This window comes from Lissotriton vulgaris, chromosome 1_2, assembly GCF_964263255.1.
Source record: "Lissotriton vulgaris chromosome 1_2, aLisVul1.2, whole genome shotgun sequence".
NCBI lineage: Eukaryota > Metazoa > Chordata > Amphibia > Caudata > Salamandridae > Lissotriton > Lissotriton vulgaris.
The window spans coordinates 312,505,581-312,527,253 of record NC_141686.1 but is presented as its reverse complement, the minus strand read 5'-3'; the positions used below and the strand labels follow the sequence as shown (position 1 = coordinate 312,527,253).

The 21,673-nt window shown below is 49.6% G+C and overlaps 1 protein-coding gene across 1 annotated transcript in view; it reads right to left on the bottom strand.

The window, feature by feature from the left end:
* The window catches only part of CD5 (CD5 molecule), a 154,400-nt gene that overhangs the window by 26,345 nt on the left and 106,382 nt on the right, over positions 1–21,673 (bottom strand). Inside the window, exons 7-9 of the mRNA XM_086953776.1 lie at positions 16,982–17,113; positions 10,611–10,664; positions 1,210–1,320 (exon numbers count right to left, since the gene is read on the bottom strand). Of these exons, the coding sequence (XP_086809902.1) occupies positions 1,210–1,320; positions 10,611–10,664; positions 16,982–17,113 (297 nt within the window). The remainder of the gene's footprint in view (positions 1–1,209; positions 1,321–10,610; positions 10,665–16,981; positions 17,114–21,673) is intronic.

Below are 21,673 nucleotides of genomic sequence, written 5' to 3'. Positions count from 1 at the left end.
TGCTGTAAGTCCTTCCTCAAGGAATCCGACGGCCCAGCTCGACGAGAACCGGCTTCCCTGGCACCTCTGACCTCTACCCACGTCATCAGCTCAGCTGTGATCTGTGGGTGCGACGAGACCTCGAGGGACCGGCCATCATCAGAACCTGCACGCTCTTAAAAACCAGCACGACCATCGAGGTAACTCTCTGGTGAGTGCTCTGGGGTCCGAGAAGCCCCGACCCTGAGCCGCTCCAGCACCGAAGTGCAGTCTCCCAGCATCTCCACGATCTGCGTAGGGCCCTTCTGCTCGCTGCTCAGCACGTTGTCTGGTCACTTGCCGCTGGCTCGTGCCCTTCTGTGACGACGACCAAGAATCGACACTGCCGGTCTGGTTGCTCCAGACTGGCCCCTGCTTCCATCTTTTGAGAGGCACCCCGGACCCTCCTGGTCCACCCAAGACGCCGACAGCGACATCCGTCGTGGGACAGCTCGCACCTCCACCGTGGTCGCCGACAACGCCTCCTGGTCCGAGAGACTGCAGAGCCTAGCGTCGCCCACTCACCTGGTCGAGGTGACGGCCAACCGGTGCCTTCCTGGTACCCTCTGACTACTGGCTAGTAGTACGAACTTGGTCCCCTCTGCTTTCAGGTTTCATCAATCTCTACGAACTATTCAACACTGGTCGCCGGCCAGCAACTCCTTTTCTTCCGGCTCCTGGCTCGTCAGCGAAGACCCCGACGCCTGTAAGACTTGTGCAGCCGCAGCCCTCGTGGCTAGGTAACTCGGCATTTCGGTGCCTGCATAGCCTCCTTACTCTAGGGTCCCGAGTCCCTCGCTTCCGACTTGCCTTAACCTTTCCGTGTCCTAGGACACTTGTCTTTAAACTGTGCACTTGAAGTATTTGCTAAAGAGATTTGGTTTGTGCTTAGTACCCTGTCCTCATAAAGAGTACAGGGCTGTTGTGATTCTTAATAAATATACTGTTTATTTTCATAACACTTGTGTGGTGTCCTTTCACTGGGTGTTCAAGGGGTACATGTGTGGTAAACAGCTGGCTTAACGCGCCCTCTCGAGTCTTTAGCCTTAGACTGCTCGTATCCATGCTACTAGGATAGCTGGTCTATAGGTTGACTTACAACCAAACACCATAAGGGTCGTTGGAACGATACATAGCGGTCGCTAGAATAGCGAACGTTGCATATCGGGCCAACTTCTCACAGCCTCTTACCTGAATAGGCGGACAGGTAGGACATCTTCTTGGGGGTCTCGGAGTACTCGTGACCACTATGAAGATCTTCAGATCGTGGCCGTAAGGTGACGTGATCCCGATGAAAAGACACTAATTGTAAAACAAAATGAGAACACCTTCACTTTATGTCAAAAACTGACTTAATAGATTGATTCTGCAGAGCCAGGTTTTGCCCTAATCCCACCTGTGCTAAAAATGTCCATCCCCTTACAGCAGCCATACCATGAGCTCTTTGTACCAGGGAGTAGTAGGGATCTCAACCACATGAATGTGTGTGACTATCACACAGAGGAGGTGGTCAGGGCAGCTCTCAAGGTCACCTGCCAGAACCTCACACCCGTGGCAGGAGTCAGAGATCTGCCCCCTGAGCAGCTTAGTGTCTGCCCTTGCTTGCGCCTGGCAGTTCAGTTCGGATTGTCTGTTTTTGGAATGGGCTCAAGACTGAGTTGCCTGTGGGAGGTAGAGATGAGCTAAAATCCTTCTAATCTAATGAACCTAGAGCAATTTCAAATGGTTCAATTCATTCAAAATGTCCACCTATCATGTGCAGCTTGAGTTCACATGAGCGCCAAAGCATGTCCTGCGGGTGGAAAATGCTGTATGAAGTCTCCTACTGCAGTGTTAGCTGCTCTGCAGCACTGTGAGCTTGTGAGTGTTGGACCTTTTCCGGTCCTTAAAGTTTATCCCTTGCTCTGACTTGTAGTAGGTGGAGTGAACCGGAACTACGATGCACCATCAACTCCACCTTCAAAACCAGCACCTTCCCCGCTGACTGGAAATGCGCAGAAGTCAAGCCCCTGCTCAAGAAGCCCTCGGCAGACCCCTCGGACCTCAAGAACTACCGACCCATCTCCCTCCTTCTCTTCATGTCCAAAGTCACCGAGAAGACCAACGCCCAACTGACGTAATTCATTGAAGAGAACTCCATCCTTGAACCCTCCCAATCTGGATTCCGCAGCAACCACAGCACCAAGACCATCCTGCTCGCTGCCACAAATGACATCCGCACCCTCCTCGACCAAGGCCACACTACGGCCTTTATCCTATTCGACCTCTCTGCAGCCTTCGACACTGTGTCCCATCACACACTTGCTGCCAGACTCCACGACGCCGGCATATGAGGAACCGCCCATGAATGGTGCCTTTCTTTTCTCACCTGTAGGACCCAAAGAATCAGACTGCCCCCCTTCCTCACCGAACCCACAGAGATCAACTGCGGAGTGCCTCATGGATCTTCACTCAGCCCTACGCTCTTCAACATCTACATGGCCCCCCTCTCCACCATCGTCACACAACACGGACTCAACATAGTCTCCTACGCTGACGACACCCAGCTCATCCTCGCCCTCAACAAGGACCCCCTCACCACCAGACTCAACTCCCAGGAAGGAATAAAGGATGTTGCATCCTGGATGAGCAGCAGCTGCCTGAAGCTCAACTCGGAGAAGACTGAGGTACTCGTCCTCGTCCTCAGACCCAGCCCTACCACATAGGATGTCACCTGATGGCCCACTGCCCTCAGCAGCCTGCCCACCCCCACCGACCATGCCCGAAACCTCGGCATCATACTCAACTCCTCGCTCTCCCTGACCCGGCAGGTCAATGCCGTCGCCTCCACCTGCTTCAACACTTACCGCATTCTGTGCAAGACCTTCAAATGGATCTCCCGCGAATCAAAGAAAACCATCACCCATGCACTCATAACCAACAGACTGGACTACGGTAACACTCTCTTCGCCGGAATCAACAAGTCTCTGCTCTGACTATACAGAACACCGCAGCCAGACTTGTCCTCTGCATCCCTTTGCAGGAGCACATCACCCAACACCTGTGAAACCTCCACTGGCTCCCCGTCGAGAAGAGAATACCATTCAAGATTCACACCCACGGATTCACATCCTTCCACAACACCGGACCCCATACCTCAACGAGAGAATTTCCTTCCAAGTACCTCGCCGAAACTCCACGCATCCGCAGAGTCAGAACAGGCAGGAGTGCCTTCTCCTACATCGCCACCAAGACCTGGAACTAGCTTCCAGTCAACATCAGACGTGCCCCCCACCCTGCACATCTTCAGGAAGACACTCAAGACCTGGCTCTTCGACTGAGCAGAGCTGCTCCCCCGAACCCCCTGCCCCCCCCCAGTGCCTCGAGACCATCATGGGTGAGTAGCGTGCTTTACAATTCCCTGATTTATTAATTGATTGAGTGAGGGAGCATTCTAATGCCAGGAGCTGCGCACACTAGGTCTACCATTGTTAGAAGGTAGAGTCCCAATACTGACAGCTGCCCGCATTGGGTACAGAGGTTGATTAGGACGGAGGGTGTCGTAATGCCAATAAATGAACACACCAGGTCTAGAAGTGGCATTCACTGGTGAGAGGGTCCTAACACTGAGACCTGACCACAACAGGCCTAGAAGTGTCATTAGTTGGAGCCAGAGGTCTAACGCCAATGCCTGACCACACCAGGTCTAGAAGTGACATTAATTGTGTGTGTGGGAGGGGCTTTGCACGGAGTACTGATCACACCAGCTCTGTAAGCGGCATTAACCTTGGAGGGGAGAGGGCTTAACGCCGAGACCCGAACACACCAGTTCTGAATGAATGAATGAATTCCGATTTGTAGAGCGCACATAGCTGCCCTGAGGCGTCCAAGTTCAAGTCCAAGTTCTATAAGTGCATCAACTGCCAGGTGCCATCACACCGAGTCTAGTAGTGGAATTGGCAGCAGAGAAGATCCTCATGCCAGGATGTGCCCGCATCAGGTCTTGTAGAGGGGTTGGTCGGCATGAGGGTTCTAATGCTGTGACCCGACCACATCTCATCCAGCTGTACTTTCGGCAGTGGAAAGTATCCTAATGCTGGCACCAACAGTAGCTGTATTCACATTACCTAACGCTGGGACTGGACACCACCAGGTGGTTGGCCCTGGGTGGAGGGCGGGTCCTAACGCCAAGCGCTGGCCACGAGCATCAGCACTGTCAGTAGGGGGTCCTAATTTCCTAATTCAGGGATCCAACATTAAGAGGCCTAGATGTGATAATGGTAAAGGAGGAGGTCCTAACGCTGTGACCTGACTGCTGTAGGTTTAATAGTGGCATTGGCAGTAGAGAAGGTCCTCATTGTGCCTTTGGTCTGCACCAAGTGTCGCTAGCAGTGACATTGATAGAAAGGTGCTAAAACAGGTACCTGAATCCACTTGATGCAGGAATGCCATTTACTGTACCTAAATGTAAATGTCCAGGGTTTGTAAAGCACAAACAATTACCCGAGAGTGTCAAGGCGCTGGAGGCCGTTGGGAAGATTAAGCGAGCTATTGCCCAGAATCACATGGTGCTGAGCGGAGCTGCCACCGGTGCCAGGGATCGGACCGCGAGCCCCCGGGTTTCGAAGTCAGCTGCCCTGGCTGCTGCACCACCCCTCTTCCCTTTAACACTAAGATGCGACAGAATCAGGTGTCGCAATGCCATTGGTGGCACAACTGATCCTACCATCAGGAACCAACCGCCCTAGATATAGCAATGACTGGGCTGAAGGGAGGACCCATATATTAAAATGGTGCGTTTGGTAAAATAATATTTTCTTTTGAAGCATTTCATTTTGACCAAATAAAGCACTGAGATAATTTTTGTGATTGATTTACATTTAGCGATATTATCCATTCAATGGGACCTAATGTAGTGTATTCTGTTTAAGTGATGTTTGTTGGTGTGTTATTAACTGTGTAGATTTCCTTACAGGACTGGAGTTACTTCCTATGATATCACTTCCTGTGATGTCATGGTATCTGACGGTCTGTCCTCCGAAATCATTGATTCTATGTCAGGACCGAGGCGAGGATTATGCATATCCTTCTTCACTTTATTATGCATAGCAGGTTAAAAGAACATTAAACAAAAATATCAAAAAACATAACAGACTACACATCCTATGAACCATAGGGGAATAGTATCCATGGCAACGATAGTCCAATCAAGTAACAGTCCATAATATATATTCCTATGATGCCCCTTCCGCTTCCTCTTTCTTCACTGCTCGTCAGTTAAGTGACATTCCTTACATTCTTCGCTTACCTGACATTAATTGTTGTATGTTTAGCGGTTTATGAACGTTTTGAAAGTCTTTGATGGTATCTTGCTTTGATTGATCCATTGCACAGCAGGCTATTGCTCGAGCCCTTTCTCCCCTTTCATTTGCGGGCATCTCTGTGTGAGCTTCGCGCACTGTGGGGATTCCGTCAGGTGCGTCAACGCAGTGCGGGGCAGCTCCGTCGAATGCTCCCGCTGGCTTTGATGCGCGCTTGGGAACTCGGACGCTGATTCCTGACCCACTCTCTCCGTTGACACCGCTACGCTGTGATTTTCCCCACACGCGAGCTGTTACAGCGCCACCTGTTGGTGACTGGTGTGTCTCCTTCTGGAGTTGGATTTGGCAGCTTTGGTTAATCCTATCTGTTAGAGCACTGGAGAGGGGGCTGCCTGGCATATTATTAAGGCGTTAGTTGTGCTTTCACCCTCTACTGTCATGTCTTCTTCTGAAGACCATTTTTATTCCACCTTACAGGAGATGGAGGAGGAATGTCCCCCCCCAGCGACTCCCACCCGCAGTGGACCAAGTCCTCTCGCAGGCCATTTCTAGGGCACAGGCCCCCCTGCAGGATAAGGTGGATCAGTTGGCCAAAAGCATCCCGGGGGTGTTCAGCGATCCTAGTTTGGCGGAGGTGGGTCCCAGTGGCTCACAGGTGGGGATTAAAAAGGCTATAAAGCGGCACGCGGGGCACTTGGAAGGGTTTGACAAGCGCAGAGAAACCTTCCTTAAGAGTCCGCAAATGCTCAAACAAGCACCCTGCCGGGAGGAAGAGAGGCCCGGATAATTCTGCGACACGGTCGCCCCACGTTCGGACCCGATGGCAGTCTTTCCCTTGAGGGGGAGGGTTTTTCAGAGGAAGATCTCTCCTCCGAAGACGATAAGGACTTGTGTCGTCCCTGGCACCCAGGCTCCCACTCCTCTGAGTCCCAGGAAGGGGACGGGGTCACTTGGGCATGTTTGAACCATCTCAGATTTATCACCCTAGGTCGACAGAGTGGATCCCTGACGCCAAGGTGGCAAAGTATGCGGTGGCAAAGATCCGCCAACCTCTGGAGAGGGAAGTTAAAACTAGGATGAGGGGAGAATGTCCCCGGCCCTCGCTCAAAGGGAAAGTGGCACACACTCCAGAAATAGACGAGAAGCTGTGTACTTTTTTCTCCAAATATATGAGGGACCCCAAAAAAGGAATAGATAGATCCTGGAGAAATTGTCAGGATAAACTGCTGGACGTGGTGGGGCCCGCGACCCAAATCATCCAACTGGCGGAGCGTTCAAAAGAGTCTGGAACCCCTTTGTCCACGGACATAGTCGCTGAGTGATTACCTTCTCGGCAATGCGAATAGTGCTTTGGCAGCGGAGAGAAGAAGATCCCTTCTTATAAAGATCAATCCCAAGTTAGGGGACCTAGCGACCTCTGAAGTGAGCCCCGTGGCTCAGGGTAAACTCTTTGGTGAACCCTTTGTCAAGGAGCTTAACAAATTTGTCTCCACTTTTTCAGCCCTGGCTAAGGCTCAGGCCACCATAAAAAAGATTTTTCCAGGGCAGGTTTTTGTCGGGCCGGAAGAGGCAGAGGTTGCTCCTCTGGCCGCGTCTAGCAGCAAGGCCCCTCCAACAGAGGTCAACCGTGACGAAATAATGGCTGGAACGTCGGCCGCCAGGGAACCTTTTATCCCAGCAGACGTTCCGGAAAAGGGAAAGGTCGGAACAACAGTGGAGGCGCCAACGCCCCAGGAGGTCCCTCTGGTAAGAATTACCCTTTCTTCACTACTCTTCTCTCACAATTGGGGATAGATAACATCAGACCCTTAGGTATTGCAGATGGTAAGGGGTTTCCACATAGAGTTATACAGCGCCCCCATTCAGGCGGTGCGCCCTCGTCTCTTAAATTTCTCAGCAGAAGAGGTAGCTTAATAGAAACAGAGGTTTCAGAACTTCTAAGGAAAGGAGCTATTTACAGGTCGGTACTTCATCCAAATGGCTTTCTCAGCAACCTTTTCCTAGTTCAGAAAAAGGACGAAGGCTTCAGATCGGTTATCAATCTAAAGGAGTTCAACAAGTGGCTGGTTTACCACCACTTCAAGATGGAGGGGATACACTTCCTCCAGGACATCCTCCTACCGGGGGATTGGATGGTCAGACTCGGCCTGAAGGATGCTTACCTGACAGTCCCCATTTTCCCTCCTCACAGGAGGTTTCTCCAGTTTGCTTGGAAAGGGCAGATTTTCGGGTATCGAGCGCTGTCCTTCGGCCTTTCCTCAGCTCGTGGTGCTTCACGAAGCTGTTGCACCTGGTGGTGGAGATGCTCCGCGAGCAGGGGGTGAGAAAAATTATCTACCTGGACGATATCCTGATTATGGATCAGTCTCTGGTGCATCTCACCCGGAACGTGACCAAGACTATTGCCTTGCTCCATGATCTGGGTTCGTAATCAACGCTCAAAAGTCGGGAACTGCATCCAGCACAACAGATGGTCTTCCTGGTCTTCCTGGGTTTTCTCATAGATTCTGTCTCAGCGTCCCTGAGTTTGCCAATGTCAAAGGTGAACAAGATACAGAAAGAGCTTTCTCACATTCTTCGGATGGACAACATCTCGCTGCGCAAGCTGGCCAGGATAGTGGGACTGCTCTCCTCTTCGATCCAGGCCATATTCCCGGCCCATTACACTACAGGGCTCTTCAGAGATTGAAAGCTCAGCACCTACGGAGAGGTCTGACCTATTCGGAGATCATCTCACTGACGGAGGAGGCCAGGACTGAACTTCAGTGGTGGATCGACCACATGACGGCCTGGAATGGATGGTCGATCTTTTGGATCATTACCGGACTTGGTGATAGAATCGGATGTTAGCAGATTGGGCTGGGGAGCCCGATGTGGAGAAGTCTTGATGGGGGAAGATGGTCTGAAGTGAAATTACAGTTGCACATCAACTGCCTAAAGTTGCTGGTGGGGTCTTTTGTGGTGAAATCCCTTACCAAGGACAGAGTCTCTTGTTGCATCCTGTTGAGGATGGACAACCACTCGGCGGTGCAGTACATCAATCACCTGAGCGGCCCTCGAGCGGCCATCGAGCATGGGCCTTATCCAACCTGGCAAGGGACTTTTGGCACTATTGCCTCCAGAAGCTGATCTCAGTGATGGCGGAGTACCTTCCTGGTCTCCAGAACATGGTGGCAGATTGGCACGCCAGGAATTTCTCTGATTCCAGCGATTGGCAACTAGATCATGCAGTCTTCCTGGCATTGATGGACTGATGGGGCCCTTGCAATCTGGACATTTTTGCCTCACGATTGGACCATCATTTTCCACGCTATGTCAGCTGGAGACCGGACCCGGGGGCCACGGCGGTGGATGCCTTTCTCCAGGATTGGTCGACAGAGTATCCTTATGCCTTTCCCCCCTTCATGGTGATACCCAGAGTGCTAATAACTCCGTTTTGGAGAGCACAAGCCTGGCTCCCGACGCTAATGGAAGTGTCGTGGGATTGTCCAATTCGACTGCCCTCATTACCTTCAATTTTCAAGGATCCCCAGGGGGGCCTGCACCCTCTGGTGCTTCAGGGCATTTGCAACTCATGGTGTGGAAGATTTCAGGGGACGTTGGAAAGACGACCAGCTTTCTTCAGACACTGCGATCCTCATCCAACAAGCATGGGCATCAGGTACAGTCAAGAGGTATCGCTCGGCTTGGCGATGATAGCATCGTTGGTGTCTGGAGAGACATGTGGATCCCATGGGGGCAAGAGTTGCTCACATTTTACATTTTTAGGCGGAATTGTCCCAAGAGGGTCTGGCCTATTGAACGGTAAACTCCTTTTATTAGGCCACCTCAGCAGGACACTGTGAGATTGATGGCAGACCAGCAGGGGAACACCCCTGGGTTTGTAAGCTGATGCGAGGCTGTCTAAACATCCTGAACTTAGGTATTCAGGCCTGTGGGACATTAACCAGGTTTTGAGACTTATTTTGGGATGGCAGGATAACCAATATCTGTCCCGCAAAGAGTTGTCGGCTAAGTTAGCCATTCTCCTGTCTCATCTCATGTAAGAGAGTGTCAGATGTCAGAGCTCTGGACATCACAGCCAGGGTTTTTACTCTGGAAGGGGTCACCCTTACCAATTCACGAAGGACGAAGACCAATACCAGGTCAGTATCTTATCCTTCCTTTCCAGATCATCCTAGTTATGTGCGGTTAGGTGCATTAAGGCATACGAGGAAATGACCTCGGAGCTCCGTCCTCCCGGATAGAGGCAGTTACTTATCGCCATGCAGAAACCTTTCAATGCGATTTCTGCTCCTTCCATCACCAGGTGGGTATGATGGGTCATGTCTGAGGCAGGCGTTGGTTTGAGGCACATTCCAGGAGGGGTGCTATGGCATCTAAGGCTATCCAGGTAGGTGGTAGACTGGACGATATTATGAATGCGGCTCATTGGTCGTCTGATTCTACTTTTAAGAGGTTTTATTTTAAACCCATATCGGAAGCGACGTCTCTGGTCGTAAGTAAGCTTTGAACATGCATAATCCACTCCTCGGTCCTGACATAGAATAACAAATTTCCTAGCTTACGAGAAGGAAAGTTTAAATTCTAGTAAAGACTAGGAGGCGAGGATTATCCCACACTGAGATCAACTTTCAATCTCTTCCCACCCTGGAGGTTTTTCTGTCATTAGTAAGTAAGTGCTTACATGTTATTGTCATTGATGAAATGCCTATGTCATTGAAATTTGGTACAATTTAAATGTTATTTTCTGCATAAGTTTCCTTTTTTCTCATGGGTATTGTGAAGATTTTGGTATACTCAGGAATTGGATAACAGGATTATCTCTGTGTTGTAGGGAGCAATCAAAAGTTCGAATTAACATCCTCCAGTGAAGCAGAGGAAGTGGAAAGGAACGTCATAGGATTATATATTGTGGACTGTTACTGGATTGGACTATCGTTGCCATGGAGACTACTCCCCTGTGGTTCATGGGATGTGGAGTCTGTTATGTTTTTTGATATCTTTGTTTAATGTTCTTTTAACCTGCTATGCAAAATAAGGTGAATAAGGATATGCATAATCCTCGCCTCCTAGTCCTTAATAGAATTGAAACTTACTTCTCGTAAGCTAGGACATTTTTAATTTCTTTGCTCATTCTAAATGTCTACAGTGATGTGACTGAATGTTATTCGCATTTCCCCCCAACACTCTAGAGTGGATCTTGAAAGTGCTGTTAATGAGATCTGCCCCAGAGTGGAGTCCTGTCCCGGAACTTCAGCACTTCCGGGTCAGGGCTCTCAGAACTCTTACCGTTCTGGCTCACTGCTGTTGGGCCAATCCACTGGCGCGCCTTCCTCCTGCGAACTGAAATGGAAGACAGATTCATTCTGTAGCAGTGCCTGGGAGTCTAACAGAGAGAAGGAAGAAGGAGGAGGAGAGGGAGTGGTTAAAGACTAAGAGAGAAAAAAAGCTATAGAGGAGAGAGACAAAACTTATAGTAGAGTCAAACTCCAACAAAGATGGGGAAAGGACAGAGGAGGAAGGAAGAGAGACACACTGGAAAAGTGGGATGCAATGATGGACTTCAAGAGACATACACAAAGAGAAACACACACAGTGCCTGCAAGCTTTGGCAAGGCCAATAGCCCTGACTTTCATATTGTGGCGCAATCTTTATTTTTCTATTCTTTTAGTTCAAGTTTAGGCAATACAATGAAAGGGAAAAACACGTGCATCCACCTGAACGTGGCCACACTTGTCATAAAAATAAAAAATCACTGTTGTAGCCGTTATTTAATATTTATTTATTTAATAGCAAACGTTTCAGTTGTGCCATGCGTTTTCATATTATTTGTGAACAAGAAAATAACAGTCAGCTCAATACTACAATGTCACCTAAACACTCACTCCGGTGCAATGGTTATTCATTTATTTTTTTATTGCCTGCTTACGCTGTAAAATGTGATAGTGATGATTACTAAATAACACCCCTTTCAGTTGCTCCATACTTTGTGTTATGTTGTCTTCTTCTAAGTGTACTCATAAAGCGCGCATCTCTAAGCGGAGGGTATCCTGGCGCAGATGATAAGTGGGATTGCTTGCTGCCCTGTTTGGGTCCTATGCGAAGAGGCAAGTTTTCAGTTTCTTCCTATATTCTAGGGCTGAGCTGGCAACCGTTGTGTGAAGTGGGAGTATGTATTCTGCTCTTGGAGACAGATACGAGAAGGCGTGGCGCCGGCTCTGACTCTTTGGATGCGTGGAACGGTGATGAGCAGGAGGTTGGACCGTTCTGGATCCATCTTAATCAGGCTTCAGACTTAGGTGGACCCTAAACAGTCTAGTGCTTTGCATGAGTCATTGAGTAATTTCAAATGTACACCTTTGTGTACGGGTAACCAATGGAGATGTTGGATCATGAAGGGAGTTGACTATGAGTCTAGCTGCTGTTTTATCATCGTCTGGAGCTTCTTGTTGAGGTGGGCGGAGATTCCAACGTAGAGGGCTTTCTGTAGTCCAGCTTTCTGGGGAGGAGTGCTTGGGTGTTTGTTCAGTGGGTGCCTGTAGGAAGCCACATGAAGATTTTCCTGAGGATTTAGAAGCAGGAAGAGGTAATACAGTTGGCTCTTCGACTGAACAGAGCTGCTACCCCCAAGCACCTTGAGACCCTCACGAGGGAGTAGTGCACTTACAATTTCTCTGATTGATTGATTGATTGATAGAGTTGACTTGGCTGGCCACCAATAGCTTGTAGTCTACCATGATTCTGGCTTGGCTGGAAGGGGTTTGAGTGGGATCAACGTCTAAGGGCCATGAATCTGAGGACCATGACGTCGGGACTTTGAAACTGAGTATTACCTCCGTCTTGTATGAGTTGAGTTTTAGGAAGTTGGATTTCATCAAGAGGGCAATCTCTGACATGCACTCAATGAACTTTGGGTGTTGGTGATGTCTGTGGAGAGGGAGAATATGAGTTGTGTGCTATCTCCATATGAGATGATGTTGTTTTTGAAGATGTGCACAATGACAAACTAATGGGACTATCCCTTGAATTCCTGACTGGTGGAGGTGTTAGGTGAAGGCCTGGTGGAAGTTGGCATTGAAGACCGTAGAGTGGTTGAGGAGGATGAGTGTCCTGGTGTAGTCTTGGTCCATGATGGTCCTGATGTTGTCATTTGCAATGATTAGGGTAGTTTTGGTGCTGGTATTTGGTCTGAAGTCTGATTAAGATGGGTACAGAAGGTACTTGGCATCTAGGTTGTTAACAACTCTCTTGTTGATCAATTTCTCCAAGACTTTCGCTGGGTAGGGAAGCAGTGAGGTAGGTCTGTAGTTGGCTGAAGGGGATGTGCTTGCAGTCAGTTTCTTCAACAGTGGCGAGATGGTGACTTGTTGTCAGAGGCCATGGGAGGTAACCATGGTTAAGGAGTCATTCAAGATCAGGGTGAGTGCAGTGCACGTGAGCTTGAGTTCCCTTGCAAAGGTGAAGTGCGACCAAGGGTCTGATGGGGCTTCACAGTAGATGGATCGTATGACATTGGTCGTTTTCACATGGGTTATGGTGAGCAAGAGGGTGGTTCCTAAAAGGTTGGTCATCATAAGGAAGTCTGCCTAGGTGTAATGGTTCAGCTGGGGTGCAAAGTTGTCATAGATAGCGCCTATGTTATTGTGGAAGAAAAGCGCGAGCTGGGACCAGAGATCCTGAGAGGGGCAGAGTCAGAGGAGTGCATGGTGGATTCCTTTATGATACAAGAGAGTTCCTATGCACTGCTGTGCTGCAAGCTTGGTGGATTTTGGTGGTATTGCTGGAGGGTTGATTTGTAGGTTGTCGTTGTGGATGCGTCTCCATGTACGTCCGAGCTGCTTACAGCGATGCTTGGTGCATTGTAATGTAATGTAATGTAATTTGTACTTGTAAAGCGCACTAATACCCCACCTGGGGTGTCCTGGCGCTGTAACGCATACCTCTGTGGAACCCTTCCTGGCTTTTCCCTGTGAAGTGTCCACTCCTGGGCACCCCCAAGGTGAAGCCAGGCATCCCAGTGCTGTTGGGGCCGTTGTGGAGATTAAGCAAGCTATTGCCCAGAGTCACAGAGTGGGACCAATGATTAGACTAGGCACCGAGGCGAGAATTATCAGGTACGAGGAAATTAAGCCCAAGACCCGCCGAGGTGGGAATTGAACCCTGGTCCCGGGCCAGACCTCTGCATCAGGGTCTGCCGCTCTAACCATTGAGCCACACTTCTCCATTCCATTGAAGGTAGTGTTTGTACCAGCTAGCTTGTTCTCTGGTCCTAGATGTGATCTTTGTTTTGAGAGGTGCCAGGACGTCTGTGCAAGCAGTGATCAAGAGATTGAAGTTGTCAATAAAGTGGGCAAGGTCATTTTGGTGTGGTGGGCAGTAGGTTTGCAGTTCTGTGAACCAAGTTTCTTTGGAAATAGTGTTCCAGTTTTGGCGGGTGGTCTTGGAGGGGGGGAGCTAGGTTTTTCAATGATGATTGAAGTGAAGATAGAGACGGTTGAGCAGAAAGGGAGAAGGATGTGTTTCTCAACCGAGATGTTTGTGAAATTTGTAGAGAGGGGGTCTGCAGATGGGGATGGAGAATTTCATCCATTGTGAAAATCTGATTGTCTTTAGACTGGCCAGGAAGCTCATCATGTTCAGGTCGGTGAGGTCCTGTATGTTGGAATTTAGATTCAACCATGTCACTTAAACAAACTACACAAAAGCCGAGGCACATAAAGAAATATTCAATTTTAGTGAGATTGTCTTCAGTCACCAAAATATGAAACAGGAAGTCCATAAGAAGATCTTAGTTTTCTTCCGAGAATCCATTATTTCATACCAACAACGTGTTCATAACATCCAAAACAGGCTGCTGACACGTGTTTCGTCCTAAAAGGACTTTCTCAAGGCTCGACCAAATAATGAGGCAGAATTCATTAACATAACAGACATACAATCCGGATTGTATGCACTCAGACTCTCCATTCCCACGGGCTTATCACGGCCTGGCAGTTTATATACGGAGGGAACAGGAGTAGAGGTAACCATCCCATTACCACAGGCTTTATACATCTACTATGGATTGTGTGTCTGTCGCGTTAAGGAATTCTGCAATATGAACCGACTCATTATTTCAGCTGTCTGCATCTCACCTGTACACCAAGTAAAAACGCATCCATGCTTGGCCCTCCAGACCGCTTCACTGTTAGCTGTCCACTCTAATGCTACAGATCTCACTGTTGTTATGGAATCCATTTTAGAAAAGATGTCTGGCATAAGCTCTGATACTACGTTCCCTAACCGAGATTGTTACTACGATTCTGATGGACTAGATGGTACTCGCCAGGGAAGCCAATAATCTCAGCGGAGGCTCAGCCTCCAGCCCTGAAGAAGACTCTAGAATCTTTATCTGGGGTTTCCATCAAAACTGTTGAGAACACGATGCAATGCATCCTAGCAGGCAACCTACATCAAAGCTCTGGGGACCCGAGAAGACTGAGGCTGTCATTAACTCTCATGTCGCTCCATCACGGCTCGGAAGAATGGAGAGGATCCACTCTTAGTCTTTATATGAGCGATATGCCCGGCAACCTTCCCTTTCAACCGAAGCAAAATGTGTCAATATATCACTGTGTGGCTCAGAAGGTTATGCTTTAGTTTTAATTGTATTCACATTCTCAATAGCATATCATCAATTACATTCTGCCTCAGAATGCTCACTTTAATCCCTTAACTTCAGGTAGTTTATCCTGGATATTTTGTAATGTAGCTTTACTAGAAAACATATATATTCAGTCTCTAAAATAACTTTTAATTCTCCAAACATTCAAACTTCATGCCTCATACATCCACCAACATTTCATGCATACGCCGTATCCACTAAAACACATTGTTCTCGTCAATGGTCTTGAGTGTGTACATTATAACATTTTATACTTTTTTTAATTCTTGCTTGTTCAATCTTAAATGTATTTCTGTGAATATTCATCTCTTTATCTTTTATTTGTTACAACAGTATTATGACTCCTGTTCAGTTTTCACACTCTGTCGTGGCTTGACAAGGATCGACTCGTAGACCAGAGTTTTCAATGCTTCAAAGCATCGGTGTCTACCTTTACTGGCCGACACTCGGACAGGCTCAATAAATGACGCCCACACATTGCCGCTTATCAGCAGATAGAGGTTTTGATTTTGCATGATATAAAACATGTTTAGTAACTGTGACTTTGACTCTGTTGGTGTGTCACGGAGTCAGTCGGTAAGCATGTTCAGGTTCCTTGTTGGGCACTAAGTGTCCGTCTTAGGGAGCGGCAGTGTGCCTCTCTACATCGATGAAGAATCCTCCAAGATAGGATTTAGAGCCTACTACCACTAGCAGGGCACACACCAACGAAGATCTCCAAACTAATACACAGAGGAGATGATGCAGTCAGACGACTCTACTTCGATGAAGAATCCTCCAAGATGGGGTATAGAACTTACTACCGCTAGCAGGGCGCAAACCAACAAAGACTTCCAAACTAACGCACAGAGGAGGTGATGAAACCAAGACACTGTACATTGATGAAGAATCCTCCAAGATAGGATGTAGAACCTACTACCACTAGCAGCGCACAAACCAATGAAGACTTCCAAAATTACCCACGGGGATATTGCAGCCAAGAGACTCTACATTGATGAAGAATCCTCCAAGATGAGATGTAGAACGCATTACTTCTAGTAGGGTGAAAACCAATGAATACTTCCAAACTAATGCCTGGCGGCGGTGATGCAGCCAGCAGACTCTACATCGATGAAGGAACCTCCAAGATAACATGTAGAACACGTCCCTGTGTATCTTCAACTAGGTCACTGCGCCCTTGAAACCACTGGTGTGTCACTGAGTGAATGTCAATGGGCATATTCGGATCCCTGAGTGAGCCCATGGTCGTGTGAGACTTCACTCAATGGGGGAGGGGGTTCTGAGTGAGGGAAGTAAGAGTCACTGGCCCCTTGTGCTAAGCTGCTTGAGTGAAGCTTGCACGTGTACTGTGTACAAGGGGTGTGAGAGTGCAAAGCTTCCACAACTCAAAGTGTTAGACTTGTTGTGAGTGACAGACACGAGCCCCGACATTATAGGCAGCTCTTTGCACAACTCGCCAGGGAGTTGAAACTTAGGAGAAACTCAAGAAATGCCTTTTCAATGGAAAGTGCGTCTGAACCATAACGTCACAATGCCTTCCACTGTGTAATACATATAGACAGAGAGAAGGAGAGAGGGCGCTTCAGAGAAAGAGAGACAGAGTGAGAGAGAAAAAGAAGGTGAGAGAGAAATAGAGAGAGCAAGAGAGAAATAAGCCAAATAGAGAGCGAAGCAGAAAGGCAGAGAGAGGAAGACAGAGAGAGGCAAAGAGAGAGAGACTCAGACAAAGAGAGCGAGACAGACAGAGCGAGAGACAGAGAGACAGAGACAAACATAGAGACAGAGAGAGAGGCAGAGAGTGAGAGAGAAAGAGACAGAGAGAGAGAGAAACGGAGGGAGGGGGGAGGGAGAGTGACCGAGGGAGAGAGCAGGGAGGAATATATATAAATATATATATATATATATATAGAGAGAGAGAGAGAGAGAGAAAGGAAGAAGAGTGGGAGGAAGGGAAAGAGAGAGAGAGAGAGAGAGATGAATCATATAACTACTTGCCTTTCTTCAGGGTCTTGTAAGCCATCGGGCCACTGAGCGCCGCGAGCCCCGCCAGAAGCGCAAGTCCTAAGAGGATGCTGGCGACGTCCCCGGCCCCCAGCCCTTCGGCGCGCGGCTTCGGATCCGGTTGACCTAAGGATGGGAAGAAACAAGGAGACGAGTCCCTGTCAGAACCGATGCGCAGCTTTGTGAAGACCAAGGGGTGGAAAGAGGCGCCTTCCACGTTTCAAGGGGGGGTACGGTGGGGGGGATATGCTCATTCTTCAGAGCTTGGCAAGAGCACCAGGTTCAAACTGCAGCGACAGGGTATGCAGGTGCGTGGGGGTGGGAGTGCAGAACAAAGTGGCATGAGAAGAGTGTAACAAGAAATACAAACATTGCAAAGCGTTAGACTTCACTTAGGGGAAAAAGCCAAAAACAAAGCCAAATGAATAGAGGATTCACAACTTATTGCAAAACTAAAAAAATAACACCAAGAGGGAATGAACAGCAAAACAAAGTAGAAGCAATGCAAATAGGACTAGTAGCTAAAACTTCTGAACAGTGAAAAAGTGATGTGGTGGAGCATTAATCAAACAACCCCCCTGTACAACAGAAAGAGAGCCAACCAGTGTTAGAAGGTGGTTCTGACACCATGGGTTGCCCGGATTTTTCGCTTTTTGAGCACCTAATTGTTGAGCTTTTACTGTGGGGGAGCCTCCTAATCTAGGACTCACCCACAGTGAACAAATAATGAAGCAGACTGCATGGAGATTTTACTGGTGTCCCCCTGGCTTGACTAGGCCGCTGCGCAGCAGCTGGAGTATGGGGCACCGTGCTGGTTACATGCAGACACAGGTGTACATGTGTGTGCACACGTGTAGGGGCTGCGCAGGGGATATTCTAGCGTGCGCAGTCCAGGAGCAGCTACAGAGTGAATGGCGTGGCTGGCTTATGCAGAATTGGGTGGTGACATGGAATAGGCTTTATACACAGGAAAGGAACATGCCAGGGAAAGTCAGTGTGTCTTACTGTGTTTTACTTCATTATTTCCCTATGGGGATGTGAGGCCCATGGCTAAAATTACTTCCACAAAGCCTACAGATTCCAGACACGCACTAATGTACAGTGTAGCAGATATGAAAATGAGTATTCTGCTAAGTCCAAAGTCATATTTGTACTGCTTTTGGGTCGTCCAGAAATGTCATATTTCTCTGAGTCCCTGGCTGGGGTCTGGCCATGGTAGGTTAGATTAATGACCTTTCCTCCCAGAGCGAGGATCTTCCCTCCAAGGAGAAAAGATAGGTGGAGCTAAAAGCCAATCCATCAACTGCTGTCGCTGGGTGCCAGGCACCAGGTTGCCTCATGTGAAGGCAGTGACGGGGGAAGGAGTTGGGTTTCAGAGGCCATGTGGCCAGAGACACTGGACGACGCCATGTTTGAACAACCCAGAGGCTGGACGAGGAGGAGGGAGCAGGGGCAGGGAAGTGAGGTGTCGCTGTTTGATAGGACACCCAGAGACTTCCTGCCAGCCCCTACTCAACTTTTAAAAAGTACTTGCACAGGAAGAGAAGCTCTCTCTGGGGTGTGGTCTGCGGCGGCGAAAGGAGCTGGAGCCTGGAGCAATGAGCAGTTGGAAGGAGGACACCCCTGACTGCCCCCCAGGCCTCTAACCGCGCCAGGTGAAGAGCCCAGGACCGGTGCGCAGCAGAAGAAGCCTCTGCGCATGGAGAAGAGAGGCGCAGGGAGCCAGTGAAGACCGCTCCCTGCAGAATTCACCCTCTTGGAGACCTGGCGGGCAAAGGAGAGTGCTCCCAGTGGCTGGGGGGCGCCACCAGGAGCGAGAAGATACGAAAATGGGGCAAATCGGACTCCAGGGGGCCGAGATATGCCCCCGAGAAGGTAGGCAACCTTTGACCCCGCCTTGGACCGACGACGAAGCGCGTGGGGCTCCGCCGCCGGTCGCAATCATGCCCCCGGGGTGGGTCAGGTCCCGGGGGCTGCCCCCCCAAAGAAGTAAAGCCGGGGTGCGCCATCGCGCACCCTGTGAAGATGCCCCTGCGGGGTGCCAGGAGCCCACCCTGGCGCCCCGCCGAAACCTGCGCTGGGGAGCGCCGTCGCACTCCCCCTGAAGCGATGCGGGAGTGGAGGGGCCTGGGAGCCCAACTCCGGGCCCCATGTGAGGAGGCGGGGGCGGGAGGCGCCGTCGTGCCCCCCAGCAAAGAAGATAGGAATAGGGGCCCGGGACCACATCCCCGGTCCCCGAAGTCAGGAGGAAGGTGGGGGGGAGTGCCGCTGCACTCCCCCGAGGCCAGCGGGAGCCGCGCTGGTCTCCGTGTCTGCCCGCCGGCACGGGCCGACGAGAACTGAAGGCCGCGGGGGTCCAGGGTGGGACCGGGGCCCCCAAGAAGACGCAAAGGAGGTGTCAGGGGCCCGGGTGGGACCGGGCCCCAGAAAATCGGCAGATAGGCTGGGGGTGGGCTTCCCGAGCCGAAGGACTTACCTGGGGGTCCGGGTGGGACCGGACCCCCTACCGAAGGCCCAGGAAGCGGCGAAGCGCCAGCGCGGCTCTCCCCGGAGCAGCGGGAGAGCCGCTCATCTAATATGCGGCGCAGCCCATAATGCCTTGCAGGCCAGGACTGGCCTGCTAGGGCAATACAGCGTTTTCTTGGCTCGTGGTGGCCCCAGAAGAATGGGATCACCCCAATACAGGTGCAAAGGTGCTGGGGGAGCTGCAGGAGAAGCGCAGTCTCCCCCCAGCACGAGAAAAGTCCCACCCCAAGTGTCTTGGGGATTCTAAGGAATCAAACCCTCCAGGGCTCAACTGGCAGTTAATACCTTCTGGGCTGGAACTTTTGTTCTTCAGCTGAGGGTGTTTTGACAATTGCATCAAGGAGTGAAGAGCTGAGATGGAGGATGTCTAGAAAGGCATCCCCTGGAGGTGAAGAGGTGCAATTGCACTGAACTGCGATTATTAATGGTTATTTCTTGTAGAGGGACTGAATTTCACCTGGTTAATGTGAAGTGCTGGTGCAAAGTGATGTCATAAGCAAAAGTGGATTTAAGAGGCTAGACATTCCGGCTAGGGTGTCTGACTGTAGATACTTAAACCTGTGATTCTATCGGTGACGCCTTTAGGGGCTGAAGTTGCAATGCATTCTAATGATATCCAAATGTACTGAGTACCGACATTCTAAAGTGTGCGTAAACATGTATTCTTGTTGCTGCGTTTAGGTGAAGACCCCAGACTGTTAGCCCTTAAGGTGAAGAGGTGCATACTGTATGGTCAGTAGGGGATGCTCAGTCAGGGTCACGTGTCACCAAGGCAGGTGTAGCCTGTTTAATGCTTGTTGAGGTTATGGGGGGGTCGCCGCTGGGGTGGTGCCAGTTCGCAGGGCCCTCGCTCCAGGTTAAGGCCAATTCACTGCATTGGGGGCAAGATGATGTGCATACGTGGGAGTGGTGGTACTAGACCCCACCCCCCCTGTGGGAGGGGTGGAGATGTTATGCAATGTCACAAAGTAATTCCAACAGCTTATGTATATTTGTAAATTGGTGTATAGTATTGAGTGGTGTGTGTGTTTAATAAATGTACTCTTACTTTTATAAAGCAAAGTAAAGACTGGACAATCAATTATTGAGTGTTATTTTTGGCACACCTGCAAATGGCGATTACTAGCCCACACCACCTCCCTTGAGTAAGCCTCAGACTGCTCTGCAACGCTACCCTCTGAGAGTCAGGCGCTGCCCTAGGGTGTTTGGTTCCCAGTGAAGGACAAATGTGTCATGTTATTTGTGCAGGCCTCACAGATGCTGCCTCGTTTTCCAACAACCAGCCAGTGCTAAAATCAGTCTGACCCACAACATGCCTACCTCCCTTCGCAGCAGAGGGGCGTAGACAGGCTGAGAGGTTTGCATTTCAGTCAAGGATTTCTGTCGAAAACTGGATATAGCAAAAGGTTTCCTAACATAAAATGGACTTCCCCAAAATGAACAAGACGTCTAACCCAAAGAGGTCCCATAGCGAGTACAGAAGCATCCTTCCGTGTGTAGGTGCAAGAACTAACCGGCCCTCCATCAGTACCAGGGAGACTAGAAGGGCCAGGGCTGCCTCTGGACTGCTCAGGGCTCCTCGAAGAGATTGTTAACACTTTTCTGCCTGAAGACTAACCCAATAATGACTCCACAGGTTCTTATATTTTGTTCAAGGAAGTTTTTGCACTGTTACCCACTGGTCGGTTTCCACCGGCCACATTACTATAAGCTCACTGCCTTTTGTGCCAGTCCAGAGAGTGGTTACTCTGTTGAAATGGCTGCTGGCTGGACAAGGGAGGAGTCAAAAATGCATCTCGTGGATCTAATTAAAAGAAAGTTGAAATTCAGTTCCAGTTGAAATGCGTGTCTTTCAGGAATGACTGCACCTATTATTTCAGTATGAAATCAGTAGCTGCCAAGATGTGTAACTAGGCGGAGCTTGAACAGTTTGACAGCTGACTTACCAGAGCTGATACACCTTTCAGTGCCAGCCTAGTGCTCTGGCCTTCTGTGACAGCAGACCTGCAGGAACAGGGGTGACATTGGAAAGGAAAGGCATGTGATTTTAACCTAGATCATACAGTGTCTGAGCTGTGTCGCTAAAGGGCGTAAACCAGGAAGATTTACAAAGTCAAGCATGGTGGTGGGGAGGCATCAAGCAGACTCTACATCGATGAA